The 23,047-nt window shown below is 33.4% G+C and overlaps 1 protein-coding gene across 1 annotated transcript in view; it reads right to left on the bottom strand.

Moving 5' to 3' along the window:
* Window positions 1–63: 63 nt before the first annotated feature.
* Window positions 64–23,047, bottom strand: part of LOC132758465 (uncharacterized) — a 70,206-nt gene continuing 47,222 nt past the window's right edge. The window contains exons 20-30 of the mRNA XM_060750140.1: window positions 22,970–23,045; window positions 21,222–21,307; window positions 17,642–17,765; window positions 17,103–17,169; window positions 11,932–12,132; window positions 6,618–6,753; window positions 5,647–5,757; window positions 5,178–5,387; window positions 3,695–3,824; window positions 2,984–3,192; window positions 64–724 (exon numbers count right to left, since the gene is read on the bottom strand). Coding sequence (XP_060606123.1) covers window positions 531–724; window positions 2,984–3,192; window positions 3,695–3,824; window positions 5,178–5,387; window positions 5,647–5,757; window positions 6,618–6,753; window positions 11,932–12,132; window positions 17,103–17,169; window positions 17,642–17,765; window positions 21,222–21,307; window positions 22,970–23,045 — 1,544 coding nt within the window. The 3' untranslated portion in view covers window positions 64–530. The remainder of the gene's footprint in view (window positions 725–2,983; window positions 3,193–3,694; window positions 3,825–5,177; window positions 5,388–5,646; window positions 5,758–6,617; window positions 6,754–11,931; window positions 12,133–17,102; window positions 17,170–17,641; window positions 17,766–21,221; window positions 21,308–22,969; window positions 23,046–23,047) is intronic.

The following is a 23,047-nucleotide window of genomic DNA, read 5'->3' as shown; positions in this document are numbered from 1 at the left end:
CGGTAGCAATCAAATCCTTTACATTTTCAACTCTTTTGCGAAGTTGCAGTTTTCGGACGGTGTGCATTAGATACATCCTTTACTGAATCCACACCACTTTTTAATTTCTTACACCACTGTTAGACAGATGAAAAAGAATGTTCATTGTTCCCATAACCGTCACATTTCACAAAATATTAATTAAGCCTGTATATCAAGATAACAGTAGTTATTGTTATAGGACCGTATTTGGTCAGTGGAGGAGACATTTTCCCAATCATTAGATGAGTAGATAATGTTAATCGAGCTATTGTCAAAGCTATACTGAACTGATTTATACATGTATTGTATCAATTGAGAGCTTACACGACCATTTATGGGATACATATACATAGTTCGTGCAAAATGTGGTTAAAAGCAAGGTATAGGCCTAGTTGCATACACCCCGCATATTATCTTAAACTTGATAATCTATTTTGATTCAGTTAATAAAGTTCATTCAAAGAAAAATAATCATTATTAAATCAGTTACAAGATAAGAAAAGCAAGGATTACTCAAAACAATGTGCAGCACTCAATATCCACGCATTATTGATAATTGTTCCACCACACCAATGAATCCATACTCGTTTCTTCCGTCGTTGAATTTCTACTTGCCACGGATGCATTCCCATTATTGTCTCAAAACCACCAAAAACGTTCAGTTGTCGTTTCTTTCTCTTTGAATCATTTAATGTAATTTTACCTTTAAATTATAAGCGCCAAATATTAAGATTAAAACGTACATGTCAGAAATCAACAACAAAACACAGAAACAAAATAGCTGAACAATATTAATGACTAATAACTAAATTAAATACAAACCAAGAAAAAACTAAGAACTTGTTTGTTTTTAAAACAAATGCCCGCGGCCTAGATTTTTTGTCATTAACATTCTTTTTTAAGGTTTACCCATTGATTTCTTTATGGACTGAAAGACTGACATCATTTGTATACACAGGCAAATGCATTGACGAGTCATGACGCTTTGTTATTGTTTAAAATATAAGATGGCATGTCATTGCTATATGATGAAATGATGTTCCACTAAAAAAATATCAAAAATATATAAATGCAAAAATTCGACTCCAACTTCACTTAAACTTTAAGGACAACTTTATGTATGTTCGTCTTAATATGATTTATTAAAGATTAACGGTTGTAAAAAGAAATGTAAAATTGTTTATTGTTAGCACAGATGACCTTAACCTTGTGACGCCCAAATACGAACAATTCAAGTTATGTTTCTTCAAAATATGAAAACAAATATCAGCCCATAGATAAATGCTGTATAGACAAAAATATAGAAATATATTTTGTCACTCATTGACTCACTGACAGTTTATTCAAATCAAAAGAAGAAGGCTGTGCATGTTATAATCCTCTCATTGACTCACTGACCGTTTATTCAATTCAAAAGAAGAATGTTGTGCATGTTATAATCCTACCATTTGTCAATTAATGTGATTGTAAAGTAAAAAATGTAAAATCTTGTTAAGACTGATGAGCAAAATTTGACTGAACTCAATCCAAAGGAAGAAGGTCCAACAAATGATCACTTTATATATAAATGAGAAACATCGTTCAAAGAATAAAGGCGGTTTTACCAAATATATAGATTGTAACTGAAATATTTATGGCAGTATCAAAGATAAAAAACATGAACTTGACCATGACCTAAGTGACCCTATTATGTCACAAAAAGTTAGAGAAACATTGAAAATATCCAGCAAACAAAAATGAAAGTGATCATTACTTTAATAAAGTAATAATGCAAAATATGATGGTGCATTTGTAGTGGCTATGCTTTCATGACTGTACTGCTAGGCACTGTGCCGGAATTTGACTGGCATATCTGTTTGGTGGTATGTGTGTATTTTTTCTCTCATTTCTATAATAATTTACATGCACACTTGTATCTTTGTTTGATCCCACGAAGGGGATAAAACAACTCTATTGAATTTAATTATCTCCCTTTATATATTCTTTATTTGTCTAAATTAATTGTATCTTACGGATCTACTTGATCTTGAGGATCCAATTGACTTTTGGAAATATTTTTAGATATCTGGTCCAAATCAGTGAAGAAGTCAATGAAAATATCATCTTTGATTTGTGAGACATGATAATAGAGAACAACCTCTATATATGCGAATGTTGAGCCAGTTTCAATGTGTAGTGCAGTTTGTTATTGTGTATAAAGCTGTTCTGAAAGGATCATTTAATTGATGGTGTTTAGCAGGGGCTATGCTTTCATGACTGTTCTTCTAGGCACTGTGCCAAAATTGGATTGGCATATCGATATGGTTGTATGTGTGTATTTAATTTACTCTCTCTCTCTCTCTCTCTCTCTCTCTCTCTCTCTCTATATATATAATCTAATTTTCCGGAAAATGTTACCAATACAAGGCCCTTTTTTGCAAAGTGATAGACATAACTTTGGAAAAAAATGGATGGCAAAGTGATACAATAAGCTATTATACAGTTAAGACTTTGTTTAACTTGCCGGTTTAGGTTAACCGTCTATTTTTTAGTGCTGAAAAGTGACAAAAAACGGAAGTTTTTTTTTGTTTGCTCAGATCACGAACTTTGTATTGATTAGTGAATTATAACGATATTGGTGTAAGTACCCTTAAGATTTATCCAATTTTTTGGATAAATTAACCTAATACGGACGGGCGGTTTAATTTCTATATGCCTTTAGGGATAAAATGAAAGACAGAAAAATAAGGCTAAAACAATAACATGTTTTAACACTTAGCATGTTTCTTAGGCAAATAACAATTGAATAGCAGGCCAATAAAATCGGACAAAGAACGTAAATTCAAAAAATAAAAACATTCGACATTTGAAACATGTAAAGTTAAAAAATGGATGCATCGTCAGTTAGAATAAAAACTTTTAAACTATAAAATGTAATACAGAATTAAAATTTAATCGTGTTATATTTCAGGTATTTTCTTACCACAATGCATTTTGTCTATATGACTGGTAAAAGAGCCATCAAAACATCTAATTGAAACGACTTCAGAATATTCACAGTCATGATTACCCCAAGCATTGTGTTTGCAATCAGCAAGAGATTGTTCTTTGCCACTACACTGAACGTTGTCCAGAAGAAAAGGTAAAGATTCGTTAACTTCTTGAGGTTTTTGAAAGTAAGCCAAACCATTTCTGGTAAAAAAGAACAATATAAATGCTGAATCAATATTGTTTCAAAAGAAGGATGTCAGACAGTGTGTGTTGTCAATCAAACTGAGTCTGCAATTCTTATATATTTTGTTGTGATAAATGCTTCCGAGGGATCACACTTTTTCGAGATTTTTATACTTCACAACAGCAGATGTCAAGTGCTGTGTGGCAGCATTAAAAAGTTTCCCAGTGTTGTTATATTTTTCTGGTCCTTAATGATCATTGATTTCAGTACTTTTAACTGTTGAAAATTGACAATCGCCAATGCCGGTGCTAGGGGGACGTGGGGGATGCTGCACCTTTCATTATTTCTTATATAGACTCAATCAAATCGAGTCTGTAATTTTCATGTAATTTTGTTGTTACTTATGCTTCCGAGAGATCACGCTATTTCCAAAATTTTGTAGTGTGATTTTTAGATATTATGTTTCCCTCGTGGAAGATGATGCATGCTTTATTTGAACATAAATATGTGGTAACTTACGTATATCCGAGCATTTTACAAGCAACAGTTGCATCATTATCATCCCAGTCGTCATCACAGATATAACCACGATACACGCCATTTAAAATAACTTCAACAACACCTTCTGTTTCATCAATCATCTCAATGTCTGAAATTGAAAAACACTTATTTTATGTTATATTATTTTATTATATTATATAATTTTACATATTTGTATGGGGCATCATCCGATCAGTCATATCTTTAATTGCTCATTGTATTTAAAATAACATATAACATATAGATGCTTACAGCCTTGCTACCATTTTAGCGGTCATACAAAAAAAAACTTTATGCTAAATGTAAACAATCTCTCATAATTTAATAGTCTTCACATCCCGACAATTCGGATAAGCTGCTTACATGTTTTTTTGTATATTTTGTCAATTATAAGATATTGACCCCAAAAATGGCTGCTAATTATGGCAAGGGATGTACATATATTGTTACAATAGTAAAGTTTTTACAGCATAACTTGTAATATTTTTAAATCAGAGAGCTTTCTTTATTTAAATGTTTTTTTTTGTCTACCAAGCTGAAGTGTTTCATAGTTAGAAAAAAATAGATAGAGAAATATGGCAGGCAATATGTTCCACTTGATAATTCTTTCTCAACCGGGGTTTCAATTTAAATACATACGCATCTCAAATTGTGTACTTCTTACAAACATGTATTTCAAGTGCATAACAATTCATTTATTGATTTTATATACCCGACTATGTGTGCGAAAATAGCCGCGTCCGTTGCTAAATGGTAAAGATACTGATGTTGGTTAGAATCACGACATGGCCTTTGTATTCGTTCAAGTGAGGAAACAAATAATTAAGATTAACAAGGCAAAGGCAACGTTCACATGACGCAGCCCCCCCCCCTCCCCCCGACACACCCAAGTAAGGCACCAAAACAAAATCCTAAAAGCCATCCCACTGGCCTACGGAACATCGGTGGTTCTACTGCGGTGCCAGTTTGGTAAAAGATGCTTGGAAGTCCACCTTAAAACATTCCTCCACAAGTGAAGTTGGAAATCACCATATAACATTACCAGCTTTTAACTGTGCTGGTGCGACACAAATGTATCAATTATAATAATAATAATAATAATAATAATAATAATAAAAATAATTAATAATAATGAAATAATAAATAATTAATAATAATAATAATAATAATTATAATAATAATAATAACTCTCATTGGATATTATACAAAGCTGCTTGGAAATTATTTTTTTATATCCGAATAGTTAAATTTGCCAAGTAAATAATTAATTGGATTTCGAAATAGGGTTATGACTATATAGCTGAAATTTATCATCAGAATACATCTTTCGTCATACCCGAGTATGTTTAGAAAAGTAATTTTGCGTTCTCCGCAAACTTTGACCAGAATTATATCAAAATGTATTAGCTTAATAAAATTTTTTTCAGTAGGCAATGACTAACACATGTAGTTATATTCTTACCAAGAGCAACTGGACATTCTGCGTCTGTCTTTGACCATTTACCTCCCTCACATCTTAACTGAGAAGCAAATGAACAGTTCCAATTTGTTGAGATAAGATTTAAAATTGTCTTGTCAGGAAATGAGGTACGGTTCATATTGATTAAACTTGTGTTGTCTTTGTTCATCACATCAAATAAGTATGTATTTACAAATGGTTGTGGACACTCCTCTGAAATTCATATAAATTGTTTAATTGAAATTTGTATTTACCTATGACGTGTTCAACATTTATCACTCTGTATTTCTTTTTTATATCTATTGCTTTAAAGTCGTTCCTTGAACACGTGTGGATTTATAAGACATTCGACAAAGTATATTAAGTCGAATTAATGTTAAGTTTGAACCTAAAACTAACAGTAAAAATACATGCCAGGACAAGCAATAATTCTTCAGCATTGATTTTTTTAAAAACTAAAATGATATAATACCTTTTTGAAAGCAAAGTTTAACAGGTGTGTCATCTGCATTTCCTTTACAGTAACATTGGCAATGTTTCCCAAGAAACCCACCTTCTGGACATTTAACTTTAGCACACACATCTATGAGTAAACAAAATATGCATAACTTTAATTTATAGCAAAAAATGATTTTACATATCAATTTGGATACAACAAACTAGAGCCGTTTTTATTGGAATATGACTTACTTCCAGAAAGAAATTCTTTTGACCAACATAATTCAGCATTTCCTTGAGTTATAAAATGAAAATGAAATGATTGAGACACAGTAACTTAGGTCAGGATAACTTGTCGAATGTTTAGAAATTTTAACCAATTCAGGTGTCCCTCTTTATGAGAGAAAACAGTGTCACGAATAAGATCATCCTTTGTCTGGCCGCTTCTTATTGTTTAACGTCTTAACTGTGTTCAGTACAGAATCCTTGAAGAACTTCCACTGACTTTGTGGCAAGAAAGCACTTGAAGACATCTCCACTGGAATTTAATAAAATCGCATGCGAAATTGTCTTTGTACTGGTGGTCTTTTTGGCTAAACAGGGTCAGTTTTTCATTTCGTCAAACCACTCCTTTTATCTTCTTCTTTGAGTTACATAAGACCCAATTATATAAAGTATTAATTACAATAAGCCCACATCACATCTTTTTCAGAAGTTCACGGCATACTAAAGAAGCTGTTTATTTTGTTTTAGAGAGCATATGGTGTAATCACCTAGTGTGAAACTTTTTTGGTCAGACTATGATAAACACTGCCTTCTGATATGCAAGTACATCTGGCTTCATATACCTATTTTAATGACAATCTTGTGTACTGCTATCCTATTACATTTACTATAGCAGTACTTGTTTTATACAGTTTAGTTTAAGTATGATACATATTTTAAAGAATATTACAGAAAAGCCAGGAGACATTAAATTTTTCAGTCGAAACCACACATACTGACCTTCACATTTATACATAGCATTCAAAGTTTTATAATCTTGAAAGCTCGGAAACTTGACATTTCCTATTCGAGACTGAAAGTTAGGATTTGTCGGCTCTATTGTGATAAGTTTTGCTGATGCATTCTTTGAGAAAAACTGAAAACAGATTGTATGATAATTAAATAAAATTCTAACCAAGAAAAGCAATAAAATATGATAAAAAGATCAATAAGGAAAGGCGGCGTTCAATGAACGCAACCCCCATATGACCCAGTAACAAGAACCAGTAGCAAGGAGCCCAGGCGGACCCCAAACAAAAACCGGACAGGGCACAAGTCAGCAAGGACAGGTTAATCACTTGAATGATAAATAGTTTGTAACTGATTAGGAATTAAAAGTAAACAAATAAAATGATCGAATAATAGGCCCACAAAGTCAAAGGGGACAGCAGACCGGGGAAGGGGGGGGGTAATACAAAAAATAAAAACTAGGGGTAAAGGGGGAAGATACTAACCGTAGACGAGCAAACAACAAGGGACACAAGCAAAAGTGTCACCAAAACAGTATGAAACAACATAGACATACATCTAAGGAACACAGAGGGGCGCCGCCTTGGAACGTTCAGCAGCAAAATAATGACTGCTGGGGAGTTTAAACCGCTTAATGGTGCACCAAACCTCGCTTTTAGCCCCACCATGTTCCTATAAACGAGACAGTGTAAATAAATTGAATCCCCGCCAAGTGAAATTATAACAGTTGTTATGGTTACAAAGGTTAAATAAGTAAAACACCAAACTGATCATGTAGAAACATATAAAAGTAAACCCAATGACCATAACAAAAGTACTCAATGTACTAAAGGGAGACAGAGCAACAAGAAAGTCACCTACAAGGGAATGACGAAGCAAGGCAGAAGAGGAACATTAAGACAATTCAGTCCGTAAGGGCTTTAAGAACTATCCATCATAGAGTCCCACTTGGTCCGTCAGATGTAATCAAAAGGGGAAAGCGTAGTGTCCAACTTTAAAAGGGTTGACCACTAAACATGCAGTATCACTTAATATAGTAGGGTAATAACCTCTTTTAATAAAAAGTTTAATCACTTTAGTAAAAACAGCAAAAAAATAGCATGACCCAAAATCTTACGAAGTTTGTAACAACCAGGCTGGCTATTCCCTTGCCGCAGAAGAGTTTTTGAATCACTATTGAATTTAGAAATTAAATCAAAGTTACGATTGTAAACTTTAGTAAAATATTTCATTAATTTATGATAGCGGTAGCCCTGTTTCAGAAGCTTGCTGGTAATAAAAAATATTCCGCTCGTTGAAATCCTTTACTTTGCTACAAGCTTTAGCGAATCTAATTAACTGAGAAACATGTACTCCGTAAGATGTTGCATGGGGTACGTCTCCATCTAAATGTGGATAATTAACTATACAAAAGTCAAAATCATCTCTTTTATCATAGATTTTCGTGTGAATAGAATTGTTGTTGATACTAATATGAAGATCCAAAAATGATGTACTAAAATTTCAAGAGTTCGTTTTATTAAGTTGTAGTTCATGCGGATAAATATCAGACACAATTTGATCAAAATAAGAATTATCTAAATTAAAAATATTATCAAGGTATGGGGAAGTATTATTAAATGCGACTATAAATCGTTTTGTTTATTTTCAGAGAGACTCAACATAAAGTCTCTTTCATTGCAGTACAAAAACAAATCGGCGACCAGCGGTGCACAATTAGTACCCATAGGAATTCATATGATTTGTTTTAATAGGGTATTACCAATAGGGTCTATCATATTTTACCAAACCTGACATAAATGATGTCTAAAAGAAAAGAGAGTGCTATACAAACTTCGTCACAGGTCCACATAGTATAATGTTTAACATTACCGATAGTAAAAAAGCTTTGTTAGAATTACATGCTAGAAAGGGGTTTTTTTCCCGTGCAAAAGTTTTCTGAATTAGGGAAATTAGTTCATCATTGATTAATTTATGTGGCAAAGTTGTATAAAGTGTAGAAAAATCGTATGTACTGACAGTTGAAGCTTGAAAGTTCTTAACCTCAGGCTTCATAACCTCAGACCCCCTTTGAAAATTCCATTTTATTTAGTTCCGCCCATTGTTTTCTCTTTAAGGGCAAAAGCATTCTTTTACTTGGGGACCATACGCCGCTTTTCATGGAATGGCACTACTGTGTCACATTGAAGGTTCAATGATAACCGCCGTATGAACACATCTGCGGATGTTTCTAAATTCAAAATTTCACCATTTTTGTGTTAAATGTTGAATTCTGCTTTTGCCGGTGCTAGGGGGCGTGGACAACTGGCACTTTACAGTACCGTCCATGAACAGGCTCAATCAAACCGAGCCTGCAGCATATTCAATTTTGTTGTGTTGGACTTTTTTGGGGGATTCAGTTTTTCTCTATTTTACTTAATTTTGAATTTATCCAAGATTACACTGAGCAAAGAGTTGTTTGCCTGTGTTTTCATAGACTTTATCACAAAATCTAATTACATCTATTTTAATGGCAGTCAATCAAGACGTCGTTAAAATAGAAAGTTTACTTGTAGTGCAAGATGAATATTAGCAATGAATCTGGCTTTGTAAGGTTTTTAATGTAATTTAGGAATCCAATACATAATAGGAAGTTTGAAATAGATAAATACAGAATCCCTAAAGAAAGCCCAACACAGCAAAATTGAAAATGTTGCAGGCTCGGTTTGATTGAGCCTGTTCATGGACGGTACTGGAAAGTGCAAGCTACCGTCCACGCCCCCTAGCACCGGCTTAAGCAGAATTCAACATTTAAACGTGAAATAGTAAAATTTTGAATTTAGAAACATCCGCAGATGTGTTCATACGGCGGTTATCATGGAACCTTCAATGTGACACTTCCTTGCCATTCCATGAAAAGCGGCGTATGGTCCCCAAGTAATAAAAAGCGTGTGCCCTAAACGAGAAAACAATGGACGGAACTAAATAAAATGGAATTTTGAAAGGGGATCAGAGGTTATGAAGCCTGCGTATCACAGATAAGACGTCAAAAGACAAATTTAAAAAGCAGGCAACATGTCCTAAGGGTGATTCAACATTATTCATGTAGGAATATTGGAACCACCCAACTAGAAAATGCCGAAAAGTTGAAACTAAAAATACCACAAGCACAACAATAATGTCGTGCTGAACGATCTTCAAGGATCGAAAATATAACATCATTGATTAAATGTACGGGGAGACTTTTTACAGCCGCTACACGGCACAAATAACACGGATGTGATCATGAAATAGATAAATACAGAATCCCTAAAGAAAGCCCAACACAGCAAAATTGAAAATGTTGCAGGCTTGGTTTGAGTTCTTTTTCGTTCATTTGGACTTTAAGATTGAAAATACTAGTAATATGATTGTTTACAATGTCTTTTTCGGAGGCAGAGGTTTTAGAATACGCATTAGTACTATTTAATTCCTTATGCAAAACGTTAATGTAAGGGATTCGTCATACAATTATGATATTATTAGTCGCCTTGTCCGCTGGCACCAAAACAAATTTTGAATGACAAGCTAGAATACATTTTTTTCAGATGTCTTAAAGTAAATCTTGGTTTAGGTGGCAAAAGATGTTCATTTTCCACGATAAAACTTAATACGTGAATTTTAAAGATGTTACGTTTCCATGTAACAAAAGCATTATTACTGCATTTTCACGGCGACACCATTTGTCCGAAAAATCCTCTATAGATTCAGCAATCTGACTACGACAAGCATAAAAATCAATCTCAGAAGGAATTCTGTATAAAGGTCCTTTCAAGAATAAGTTACCAATACTTTTGTGTACAATTATATAAAAATTACCAGTGATTATATGGCCAAAATCTGAATTACAGTATTTAGAAGTATTGCAGTCTCAAGTTGTTGGAGTATTTGACTGAATATCTAATCAGAAACCACTTTGTTGTAATTAAATATGATATTTCTAACAGGCTTCTTATATTTATAGCAAATAATTGGTATCTCGGAGTTTTTAAAGTATAACGGAACTGAATTAGTGATACGTTTGTCACGAAAAGTACTTGGTAAATCGACGAAATCGATACCTTTATTAAGAAAGGTTACTTTTAGAAAATGCCTGTTGTGGTCAGAAGTGTTGTCGATATGAGGTCATAAGACGTGCTGAGTATAACTTGGAATAAGATAAGCTGCTGTATATAAAAATCTGTTTGGAAATCTATATTATCTGCCTCCGAGTCTAAGATTTTTAGAGATGATAATGAAAGGGAAGTAAGACGCGATAACAATGCATGTTATACCAGAGTTTTTAAGATGATATTTAAGTCGGGGACAGACAGGGTAATTTTAGATTTACGTTTGATGTTGCCATTTCTACGTACTCCGTGAGATCGGGATTTACGAATATTCAGAATAGAAAATATATCAATGTTTGGATCTTTAGAGATGTTACCTTGTTGAAAATGTTGTCATTTAAGCCAAGTGGAAAAAACGTTTGTAAGATCTTGATCCATTTTAACACTATGTATAGAGATAGACATAATTGTACTCTTTGGGGTCCTCCTGGGCTCCTTGCCGCTGGCGCTTGTTGCTGGGTCGGGTGGGGGCTGCGTTCATTGAATGCCGCCTTTCCTTGTCGATCTTGTTTATCATATTTAGTGCATTACAATTCATAAGAGAACAACGATTATCATTAACAATCACATTAAAAACGTAATCATGCATTTAAAAGTTATTTATAGAAGAATATCGTTTGATTAGGATAGGTTTGTTTGTTATGTTGGGGTTTACGTCATATCGACACATTATAGGTCATATGGCAACGTTCCAGCTTTACTGGTGGGGAAGACCTCAGGTGGTCTTCCGTGAATTATTTCAGGCTCGAACGGGCACCTGAATAGAACCACCGACGTTCCGTAAGCTAGCTAGACAGCTTTCTCACATGAAATAATCCAAAGTCCCTGTCGGGATTTGAATCCACAGTGATGAGATGCGAGTGCTATAAGGAAAGGTAATTATCTCATGACATTATTATAATTATCATTATAGACATTATGTACGTATACATATAAACTTTTAAAAAATAAACATATCAAACACATACTTCAGATTTAATTTTTGGTTTGGTCTTATAAAGGCGGTGTAAATCGGCGTTTTCTAGACTCATTAGCAGATATGCAAGAAGAGTATTCACTTATATCCGGCAGTAAAATAATAAGAAAGAAGAAATCTATTGCCGCATGAACAAATTCATGAAATTTATATGTCTAAATCAATCGTAAACAATGAATTACAATGAAACGTTAACACTTACATATTGTCCGTAGTGCATAATACTCAAATAATCATAATCATGGTCGAAATCTGCATATTTTGGTTTCTCTTTAATAAACGATTTATTATATCCGGGTTCAATATTTCCATAGTGTATTTTAATGTAATTGTCCCTATCCCAACGGTTATGCTCATGGTAGAATCCAAGTGCGTGTCCTATCTCATGAACAATTATCTGCGGCTGAAATAAATATGTTATAGAAATGTATTTGAAAGTACATGCAATATATTCGTATTACTGAAAATTTAAAAACTTAATATTATGCTTACAAATTGTGAGATTTTAACGAAATATTAAGATTCACTTTCTCGATGAGAAATTTAGGGATTCTACTTTCTGTTTGTTTTTTTTTAATTTTATTTGACCACATTTGAAACTTAATTTGGAGAATTTTTTGTCACAAAATCTTATGTCTCCTACGGAACGGTACTGACCACTTCTTTGGAGTATGGTCGAAATCCAACTAGTACTTTGTACGTCGTGTAAGGCTGCATTCATAGAACGCTGACTTCCAATGTTGATCTTGTTCTCATATTTTGACCTGTGAAAGCCGGACAGGATTTTCATATTTAATGATGGTGATTTTTTCAGGCAAGCGGAACGTACCGTCTTTATGCACTACAAGGTACACATGTATAGTATTGATCACTCTTTTGAAGTTTGGTCGAAATCCCGCCTGCACTTTAAAATCTAAAATCTCGACAGTAATTTTCTATCAGAGGGCGCCGGTGATATGCACAAATAGATTTAAAACTGACCACTACTGAATAGTAATGTTGAAATTCCTCCACCAATGTGACCTGTGAAAGCTCTGGTGGCCATGTTGAAAAGATGTATAAACCGGCGATATGCACGACTTTTCATGGTTCTGATTACTCCAGTGAAATTTTGTCGAAATCCCGCAATAAGTTGTACCAGTAAAAGCTGGATAATATCTATCTAATCCCGAGAGAAAAGCAGTCTGGCTGGACAATATTGTCTAGCTTTAGCTCTGGCACCAATTTAGGCAGCGCTGCAGGACATGACAGCGACATGCCAAACTAGGTAGTCTACTGTACTGTAGTGTGCCAATCACACCTGTTTGATATAGATAACTACAGTTGATACTGATCACTTCTTTAAGTTTCATTGAAATCCCATCAGAAGTTGGACTTGTCACAGCAGAGCAAGATTTTTCCATTGATCGCTCGGGCAGCCATTTTTTGTCAGCCAAACGGAATGCACTGGATATATGCACAACTAGGGATGTGACTGATCACTCGTGAGAAGACAATATGTTTCAAAACTCTTGACATTAGACCAAATAGTTTCGTTTTATGGCACATTGCCTTTTGTGCAAAATAAGCGTTATATTAAATCAGTTTTTATGGCGTGTCTTTGGACAAAGTATCCTCTACACTTACATGATTAAAACATTCCATAATTACTTTTTCGACAAGTTTGACCTTAAAAATGATATTTGTAATAAATACATCTCTATAATATATAACGTACAAATAATTCCTCATTTATTGATACTACGGCAAGGGTTTAGCGCTTCTACGGGTCAGTAAACATGAACAGCAATCATTGACAGTAGGCACAAGAAAACAACAGCTTCCATCCCGCAGCTATCTTTGTCACTTTGCGGATTCGCATCGCTTTTATTCTTATTCAATTGCAAGAGACGATGCAAAAACCATGGTGCAGCTATCGTTTGCTGTTGACTATATAAAATGTAGCAAACACTTCGCGGTTATCTTTCTTAGTTTACAAGAGGAAACTGGCAGTCACTGTGCACAACAATCCTTCACAGTCCACAAAAGAAAACCTAGCCCCAGCTGGGCAACTGCCTTTCTAAGTTTGCATGGACAGAATTCAGCAATTAAAATGCGGAATTTGTCGGAAATGATTTGTATATACTCAAAAATAGTCATTTTCATCTTTTAAAAAAAGTAATTTTAGGAATCAATATGTTTCCAGAATTCAATACTTCATAACAGCAGGTGTCAAGAGTTGTGTGGCAGCTGTAAAAAGTTGCCACGTACTTCACTTTAGTGTTGTTATATTTTTTCTGGTCCTTCAGGATCATTGATGCTGGAACTATTAAGTGTTGAGAGAATTAAGTACCGCTCAAGCGGGTGCTAGGGGGCGTGAGGGATGTTGCACGTATTTATTATCCCTTATGTACATACCCAATCAAACCGAGTCTGCACAACTCTCTTGTAATTTTGTTGTGATTAATGCTTTCGAAGAATCATTTTTTTCCAGATTTTTATTATTATACTTTAATGATTAAGTTTTTTTTCTTGAACTATGTGTCAAATACTAATTTATAGTCAATTGTTCAACGCCTCTTGTTTAAAATCTCGTAGTTTTAAGTAAATTGTCCAAATTATTTGATAATTTGTACATATTGACCTGTTTATTTGTGCTATTCATCCTTGGTATACATAATTACCTCATTATAATGCAATGTTGCAAAACATAAAATCCCTGCTAACATACGTATGTTTGATGTTTCAAGTGTCCTGGAGTCCTTGTTATAACTTTTGTTTTTGTCATTGTGCTTCTTGCGCTAAACTACGGCACATTTTAGCATATTTTATAATTCAACAAGGTTAACGTTGTTAATCATTCTGAAACGTAATATGCTCATCATTTGCACAAAAATATGCATATAATTTTGGTCTTAAATTAGTAGTGTACTGTCTGCAAGAGATATTAAAATATGATAAACAAGAACAACAAGGAAAGGCGGCGTTCAATGAACGCAACCCCCACACGACCCAGCAACAAGAACCAATGGCAAGGAGCCCAGGCGGACCCCAAACAAAGACTGGACAGGACCAAGACAGAGCACGGACTGGTTAATCCTTAAATGATAAATAATTTGTAACTGATTAGGAATTCAAAGAAAATAATAATAGGCCCACAAAGGGGAAGGTGATAGGCTACCATCTACAGTAAAATCTGAATTCAGCATTACGACTTGGTATTAGCAAAAAATAGAGTAAACCAGAATCCCTAAAGAAATTCCAACACAATAAAATTGAAAATGTTGCAGGCTCGGTTTGATTGAGCCTGTTTATGGGCGGTACTGGGAAGTGCAAGTTACAGTACACGCCCACTAGCACCGGGTTAAGCAGAATTCAACATTTAGCAAACCTGATTTCTATGGAGATGTGGAGGATCATGGGTCATATCGCCTGAAGGTACAAGGCTTAGAGCTTTATTTTGTTAAATGATATCATCTATAGGTACTCTACCAAAGTTGTTCCAATTTTGCTTCTAGTGTCAAAATTAGCCCCGCCCCGGGGGCCATAGGTTTTCCTTATATGTACATGTATATTGAGTAAAAACTTAAATAATCATCTTCACTAAATTTTCAAAGGCTAGAGTTAAGATATTTTGCATGAAACATTGTGTAGTGAACCTCTAGCAAGATTGTACAAATTATAGCCATGGGGTCAAAATTGGCCAAATCATCAGGGGTAATTGATTTTGACTATTTTCATATAGTAAAAAATTAAGAAATCTTCTTGTCTAAAGGTACAAGGCTTAGAGCTTTGATAATTGGTATATAATATCATCTATAGGTCCTCTATTAAAGTTGTTTTAATTATGCCCCTAGTGTTAAAAATGCCCTGCCCCAGAGACGATAGTTTTCTTTATATGTATAAAGTAAAAACTTGAAAATCTTCTTCTCTGAATTGACAAAGGCTAGAGGTTAAATATATGGTATGAGTTTTTGCAAAGTGAACCTTTACCAAGATTGTTCAAATTATAGCCCTGGGGTCAAAATTGGTTCCGCCCCGGGGGTCATTGATTTTCATTATGTACATATATATAGTAAAAGAATAAAAAATATTTTTGTCTGAAGGTACAAGGCATAAAGCTTTGATGTTTGCTATATAACATCATCTATAGGTCCTCTATGTTGTTTGTCAGGTGACCTAGATTTCGATGATGTGACCTACTTTCTTGTCCTTTGATGTACAGCTATAAAATTTGAACATTGTGCACAGATTAGATAGGTCAGGGATCTATGCATTATGACAATCTTCAATTGTATAGAAAAAAAATCTGCTCCTACACTACTATTTAGTGTTGTATTGTATTAATGCGGTTGCATAGCATTTTTTCTCAAATGCAATCTTGTTTTAATTTATCACAAGAACTTCAGGACATTTGAATCATGTCGGGGCTTTTTGTTTTTAACTTTGCATTATAATTAGACAATAATATATGTCAAGCATGAAGATCACAAATGAACAGAACAATAAACATGTGCAAAATAGCAAATAATTTTGTAATTGTACTCAAAACTACCAGATTTTAAACAATATACAATGAAAACTATAAATTAGTATTTGACACATATTACAAGATGTTTGACAAGCTTTGTCATTAAAGTTTAATTTAGCATATAAATTTTACTTTTTAAGGATGAAATTACCATTTTTGACGAGTGTTTTTTAAGGCAAAAGTTTTTTGACGAATTCCGCGACAGTTGTCACAAAAACTCCTGACACGTTATCATAAGAACTCCATCCCTCGTGTACAGTCCCCGCGTGAACTTTGTATGAGAAAATGCGACACTCAATGCGCGGTAGCTATTTCACTTTGTAAGACAAATGCGGCACCCGTAACTATCCTACAAGTTTGCGAGAGAAATGGGGCACTCACTGCGCGGCAGTTTTAGTTTGGAAAACAAATGCGCTCATCATTCAAGTTCAAACAGATATTTTTAAATTACATATAATAAACCAATAAATGATATAACCTCTATTTCGGAACCGTTTATTATTCCTCCTTGATCTCAAAACAATTTTCGTCTCTCGCCGTTGTTACAACTTCTTAATCTTTTCTATATTTGTTTGTTTTTTGTTTTTGTTTCGTAAAACAAATTTTGTATTTAACAGATTACGGTAGGTTTGTTACACCGACAATAATTACTATCATGCATATAAAGTTAGTTGTTAAAGTAGCAAAACGGTTTTTCAGACAGTTCAAATATACATACAAGAATAAATCAATCATATATTGATTGAAAAGGAAAAATTATCTTTTAATTGAATGATTATTGAAACTATTGTTATTTGAACTACTTTACATTCCTTTAAGTCCATGTCCTGTCATTTTTTATTTCATTGAAAGTATTACACTACCTCAAAACAGTTTTTCCCAAGGTAAATAATTTGAGGTCCTTGTTTCATTCCAACTTCTGATCCACACCTATTTGAAAAATGTATATTTTACACATTTATACAGATATCATAAAAATAAAACGAAGATCAATTTATCACTTCTTTACATTTAGAGATCAGTGAGAATACATATATCGAAACGACGATCAAAATATTTTTTCATATTGCCTTTGAAATGTTACATTAAATGTGAAGCAAAATATTCCTTCAAAGCGCATGTTAGGGTTCCACTAAACTTAAGACTCGTGAAATGAATAAACTTTTTATGAAATAATGTATAAACTGCAATTTCTGTTAATAGGATCAAATGATTTATAGCAACAAAAGAATGAAATCATGTAGAACTTCACGAGAGCAGCAGGCGAACAAGTAGTTCTTTGTATTGAAAAGTTAATTCATTGACGTAAGCAACGGCTAAGAAAATATCCGATCAAAAGTTCAAGTAGTCTTTCAAAAATGACCACAATACATATTAAATGCAAATTAAAATATATATGTACAAGTTATCTTCTGGAATCTTAAACACTAATCTGTTGTACACCTGCTTGTTGTCATAGAAATTAAGGCATGAGTACTGCTCCCAAATAGGAAGTGCCAGTCGAATGGATAATTCCTGTAGATCACCTGAATTAAAAAAATAAACACACAAAAAACTTATAAGTATACAAACTTCGAACAAAATGAATATCCAGGATAAAGAAAGGAAACATATACAGCTTAAAAATGGTGCCAGATTTTAGGACAACTGCGCGTGTCTTTACTTTTACAATTATTAAAACAAAACTAATAAGCAAACTAATATCGTCTGAATGAAAATCAAATTGGGACAACGCCGTTTTTAATAAACTTATCGACATAAACCCATCTCTTGACATGTCACCATCTCTATCTCTGTCAAACCGCCATGATCAAAATGTTCTTCTTCGATGCCGAATAGGACACACTAAAATTACCCACTATTATCTCCTCACGAATGACAATGCCCCTTTCTGTGTAGTTTGTAATGAAAATTTTACTGTCAAACATTTTCTTCTTGAATGTCGTGATTTTTCACAGGTCAGTAATAGATTTTATCGTGTAAACTCACTCAAAGAACTCTTAAATACAATTCCATCATAAAACATCATTGATTATTTGAAAAAGATAAACTTGTACTCTAGGATCTAATTGACTCATTTTTATTGTCAGTTACAAAACATTACATAACGTTTTAAGTCTATTATAGCATTCAGCACGATATGGCCAGTTATGTGTTGATGTGCCGTAAAAATCCTAACAAACAAACCAACAAATGATTAAGATGTTTTCAACTAGGTATTGTCATATCTATCCTGTAGACAGCAAAAACAATATCACCCTTTGTAAATGAAGCATGGGCTTTTCCAAAGGTGGAACACTTTGGTTTTTGCTCTTTTAAAGTCCCTCGTTCGGAAAGGTACTGAATACCTATTTGTTATGTAAATAGGCTTTATTTTAAATGTGTTAAGTATCTTTTTCCTGAATAGCTCAGTAGGTAACTACTTAAGTTGTGGATAATTGAATTTCGAGCAGTGACTTAACATTAGGACATTGTTTAAATTTGAATTGTGAATAATTGCGAGTGAAACTTTACTTTCATTTTTTTCTGTATTATTGTAAATAATTGTTTTTCTTGATTTAAAAATTGTAAAATTTGTTGCTGCGTTATCTTGTTTGTTGCGTTTAGCTCCTAATATGAGCTCGTTCGGTAAAGAATTTTGTTAAAAGACATACATTTGTGTTTCTTTATTTATTAATAGTTGAGTATAGGCGGCGTTAAGCTGTCAACCAAAAATTCTTGTTTGTTTAACACAGCAACTAATCAAAATGTCTTTTGATTACCAGGATAAATTTCTTTTGGCCAAGAAGTCGGATTTGCTTAATCTTGCAAAACATTTTAAAGCTACATGCCTTCAGATAAGTCAAAATATTTCAATATAATCAAAAGTAATATTTTACATATAATGTGCGATTAATTATTGATTTGTTCAGTATTTACAACTATATTTCTACTGCGTTAATAACGCAGTAAATGCTTTTTATACATACTTTGAACTCTTTTTTGGTAATTTATGTGGTTTGTAAGTGTCATTGAGAAAACAAGATGTGTCAAATAGATTGATTGAATATTTGGTAGTAGAAAAAATTGTTTCAGAAGATTTTCTATCTTTAATAAAAACAGTAAATCAGAGTTTGGGTTACAGTGACAGCTAAAATGATTTCAAAGGTGAACACGATATCAAATTAAGAGAACGTGAATATGAATTGGGGTTAAAATTAGAGTATGATGAAAAAGAAAGATTAATAGAAAAAGAACACTACCGATTTGTAGTAGAACAATAAATAATTTTAAAAGAAAAAGAACAAGACAGAATTTTAAGAGAGCTTGAGGAAAAGAACGCGAAAGACAATTTCAATTATAAATGAAAAAATAGAGGCTAATGAAAATCAGGCACATATAATAGCCAACAAACCTTCTGATGTTAACTTTATTAAATTTTTACCTACTTTCGATGAGAGTGATGTTGATATTTTTTTCTTACATTTTGAAAATGTTGCAGGCAATTTAAAATGGCCAAAAGAGCACTGGACTTTTTTATTGTAGAGTGTCTTAATAGGGAAAGCCAGTGAAATTTATACTCAACTAAGCTTTGAGCAGTGCGCAAATTATGATTTTGTCAAAGAGGTTATTCTGAAAGGCTATGAATTGATCCCATAGGCATACAGACAAAAATTTAGGAACAGTAAGAGTGAGTGGCCAAACTCATGTTGAGTTTGCAAGAATTAAAGAACAATTGTTTGATCGCTGGTGTTTGTCAAAAAAAGTTGAAACGCATTTTGATAATTTACGCTAGTTGATTCTTGTAGAAGAGTTCATAACATTTTTTCAGACAGCCAGGGCAAAAACAAAAGCATATATGTCTCCTACTGTTCGACGGCCATAAAAGCAACGCGGTATATGTTCAAATGATTAGATTCACTAAGTGTGCCCTTTGACTTCGAAACAAAGGTTTAAATATTGACAATATGAATTATGTTTAAATATTATGTTTAAGGTATTTCCATCCTAATGCATTACCTCCGTTTTGAAGAGTATTCAAATAGGCTAGAACTACTGTTTACTACATTGAAAATGAGAGCCGTGGGTTCAATCCCCAGAAGGGTCAACTTTTTTTTCTTTCTGTTTTTCTTTTAACATTATTTATGTATCTCTCATGTCCCATTTTGAAAGAAAAAAGTGTTTAATTCTGTTTTTTTTTTAATCTTTATAGGTATTTATTGGCTACATTATACTAAATCTAGTAATAAATATGGTACCTGATATTGTCAATGTGTAATAAAATCAAAACTAGACGGTAAAAGTATTTTATATTCTACAAGATCAACCAATATACTTCTTACAAAATTTAGGGAAACTTTGAAAACAGGCACTCATTTAGGTAAATTTTAAGGAGTATATAAATTAGGCTCCCTAAGTAGGAAAATGGTCAGACACGTGGTAAAAATGGAATGGGTAGGGTAACATTTTCATAAATTTTAAGTAGAAGCCATAATTTTGCTTATGTGGTTTGTTAGCTGAATAGTACAATTTGTTTCTTACCAAAAATTAATGGAAAAACATTTTTCGTTAGAATGTTATTGCAGATTATTTAATGGTTCCTCATTTCTAAAAAAGAGCCCCCATAACATCCTTGCTTGAGTTCAGAAAAATGGCCATAACTTGATTTCCGTACGGTAAACTTTGTTTAAATTTTGCATACAGGTGTACTTTAAGGTATATATCTGACCTATGATGTCAATTTTTTAGTTCCTTATAGTGCCCATTAGGGCCGTAATACCTTAAATGAAACAAGTCATTTCAAAATGCTTGACCAAACATATTTTTGTTTGTTTACATATCACATACATAATTATGAAACGTTTCACTTTATTTATAAAAACGATATCAAGAGGTTCTAATTCGGATACTTTCCGTTTATTGAATAAACATTTAGAGTCTATAAACATCTTTACATATTATGCATGAAAAATAACGACTTCAATGCGTAGTTGGCAACTTACCAATACCGTCATCAATTTCAAATGGCACATTTATCTGCCAACGTTTTGTTTCGTCTTTGTCAACAATTGCACGGTAACTTTCCGGTCTGGAAGGTAAAATATATTAAGATTTAAACTAGTTTTGTAAATGACTTTGATACATAACAGTGGTGATCTGCTCATTGTATAGGATTTGCAAGCATATCTTAAAATCTAAATTTGCATTGAATGTATTTAAAAATATTCAAAATCAATGTACTCAGTTATTGTCGATATTGACGTCAATGCAATTTTGTATGCATGTACTTAAATGCAAATTCAGTATTAAATTCGTTTAGAAACATTTACTAAAGCAACTATTTTCTTCTACTTTCGACCATACAAACTCTTTAAAAAATACCCATTTAAGGCCAGTCTCCTAACTACCCCGACATTATTGATATCTAAAGACAAAGATACGTTCTTTAAAATCCGGACAGGACGACAATGACAATGTAAAATAAAGCTATCGCTTATCTTTAATTATACCCTAATTTATTTTTAAATGAAAGGTTTAAAGCACAATTTTAACTCGAACTATATTTTTGGATGATACATCAGTGTACTAATAATATGTTTAATTAATTGCCTTGTTAAAAGGATATAACGATCTGTTTACAATTATCTGTTAAGAAACCATCTTTCTAGTTAAGTACAAGTAACTTTGACCTCATGCCTAGGGGTCCCAAAGCAATATCAAACTAGGTATATTCATAAACTTGCTATATGCCAGTAATATGTATATGTATATTAACAGAATATCCTTTATAGCTCTAGTTATTGTACCGAAACCATTTTCTATTTTGAATAATAGTGACCTTGACCTTGAAACCATGGAGTTTTAAACCCAACCAATCTAGGTATTTATAAAAACTTGCTTTGTACCAAGTTTGATTTACAATTTCCAATCCCGTATACTAGTTATTGTCCGGAATCCATTTTCCATTTTAGTAGCAGTGACAACCTTGAAATTGAATCCAGGGGGCCCAGGAATCAATCCTTACCTTGGTTTTTGCATGATGTCGCTATTTATCAAGGTTGAATGCAATAGCTAATAATCGTATTTTGTTATTGTCAGGTAATCATTCATGTTTTATGTTCGTGTCACAGTGTGAGAGAAATGTACAGCCTAACCGGGACTTGAACCCTGGACTATCGGAATACCGTGTCGCACCTCTACTGACTGACCTATCTTGCCGCTTACTTTTTCCCCTGTGTAGTGAACAATTCTGAATCGAAACATACTCCCCCGCTATATTTAAATTCGTCCTCGAATAACAGAGCAATGTGAATTAAACTCTAAGCGATATGCAGTCGCGGTCCCAAGTTGGGCGCCAGTATGGGATAAATGTACAGCCTGACCGGGACTCGAACCCGAGACCCTCGACATACCTTGCCGCAGCTTTACCAACCGAGTTATCCGACAGCTTACACATTATCTCCCCTAATAAGTTAACAGTTCTGAACCGTGTCATTAGTAGCAGTGACCTTAACATTTAACCCAGGGGTCTCAAAGTCAGCCAACCGGAGTATTCATATAAGCTTGCTATATTCAAATTTTCATAACATTATCTCATTCCTCAAGTTATTTTCATAAAAAAATCAATAATATATTTTAGTAACAGTGCCCTTGGCATTGATTCTGAAGGTTCAAAAGCATTCTCAATCTGGGTTCGTTTGATTGGGCATGTTAAATAGAAAATGAGTTAAATTAAATTTCACAGTCTTACCTTGAAGGCCTCCTGTCACTTTTATCTATAATCATATCAAGCTGTATCACAGTAAATTCTCTGTCGCCAATATACTCT

Source organism: Ruditapes philippinarum, unplaced genomic scaffold, assembly GCF_026571515.1.
Source record: "Ruditapes philippinarum isolate M1 unplaced genomic scaffold, ASM2657151v2 ctg4613_1_1_1_1, whole genome shotgun sequence".
NCBI classification, from domain to species: domain Eukaryota; kingdom Metazoa; phylum Mollusca; class Bivalvia; order Venerida; family Veneridae; genus Ruditapes; species Ruditapes philippinarum.
The sequence above is the reverse complement of the archived record's forward strand: the minus strand, read 5'-3'. Positions and strand labels throughout refer to the sequence as shown.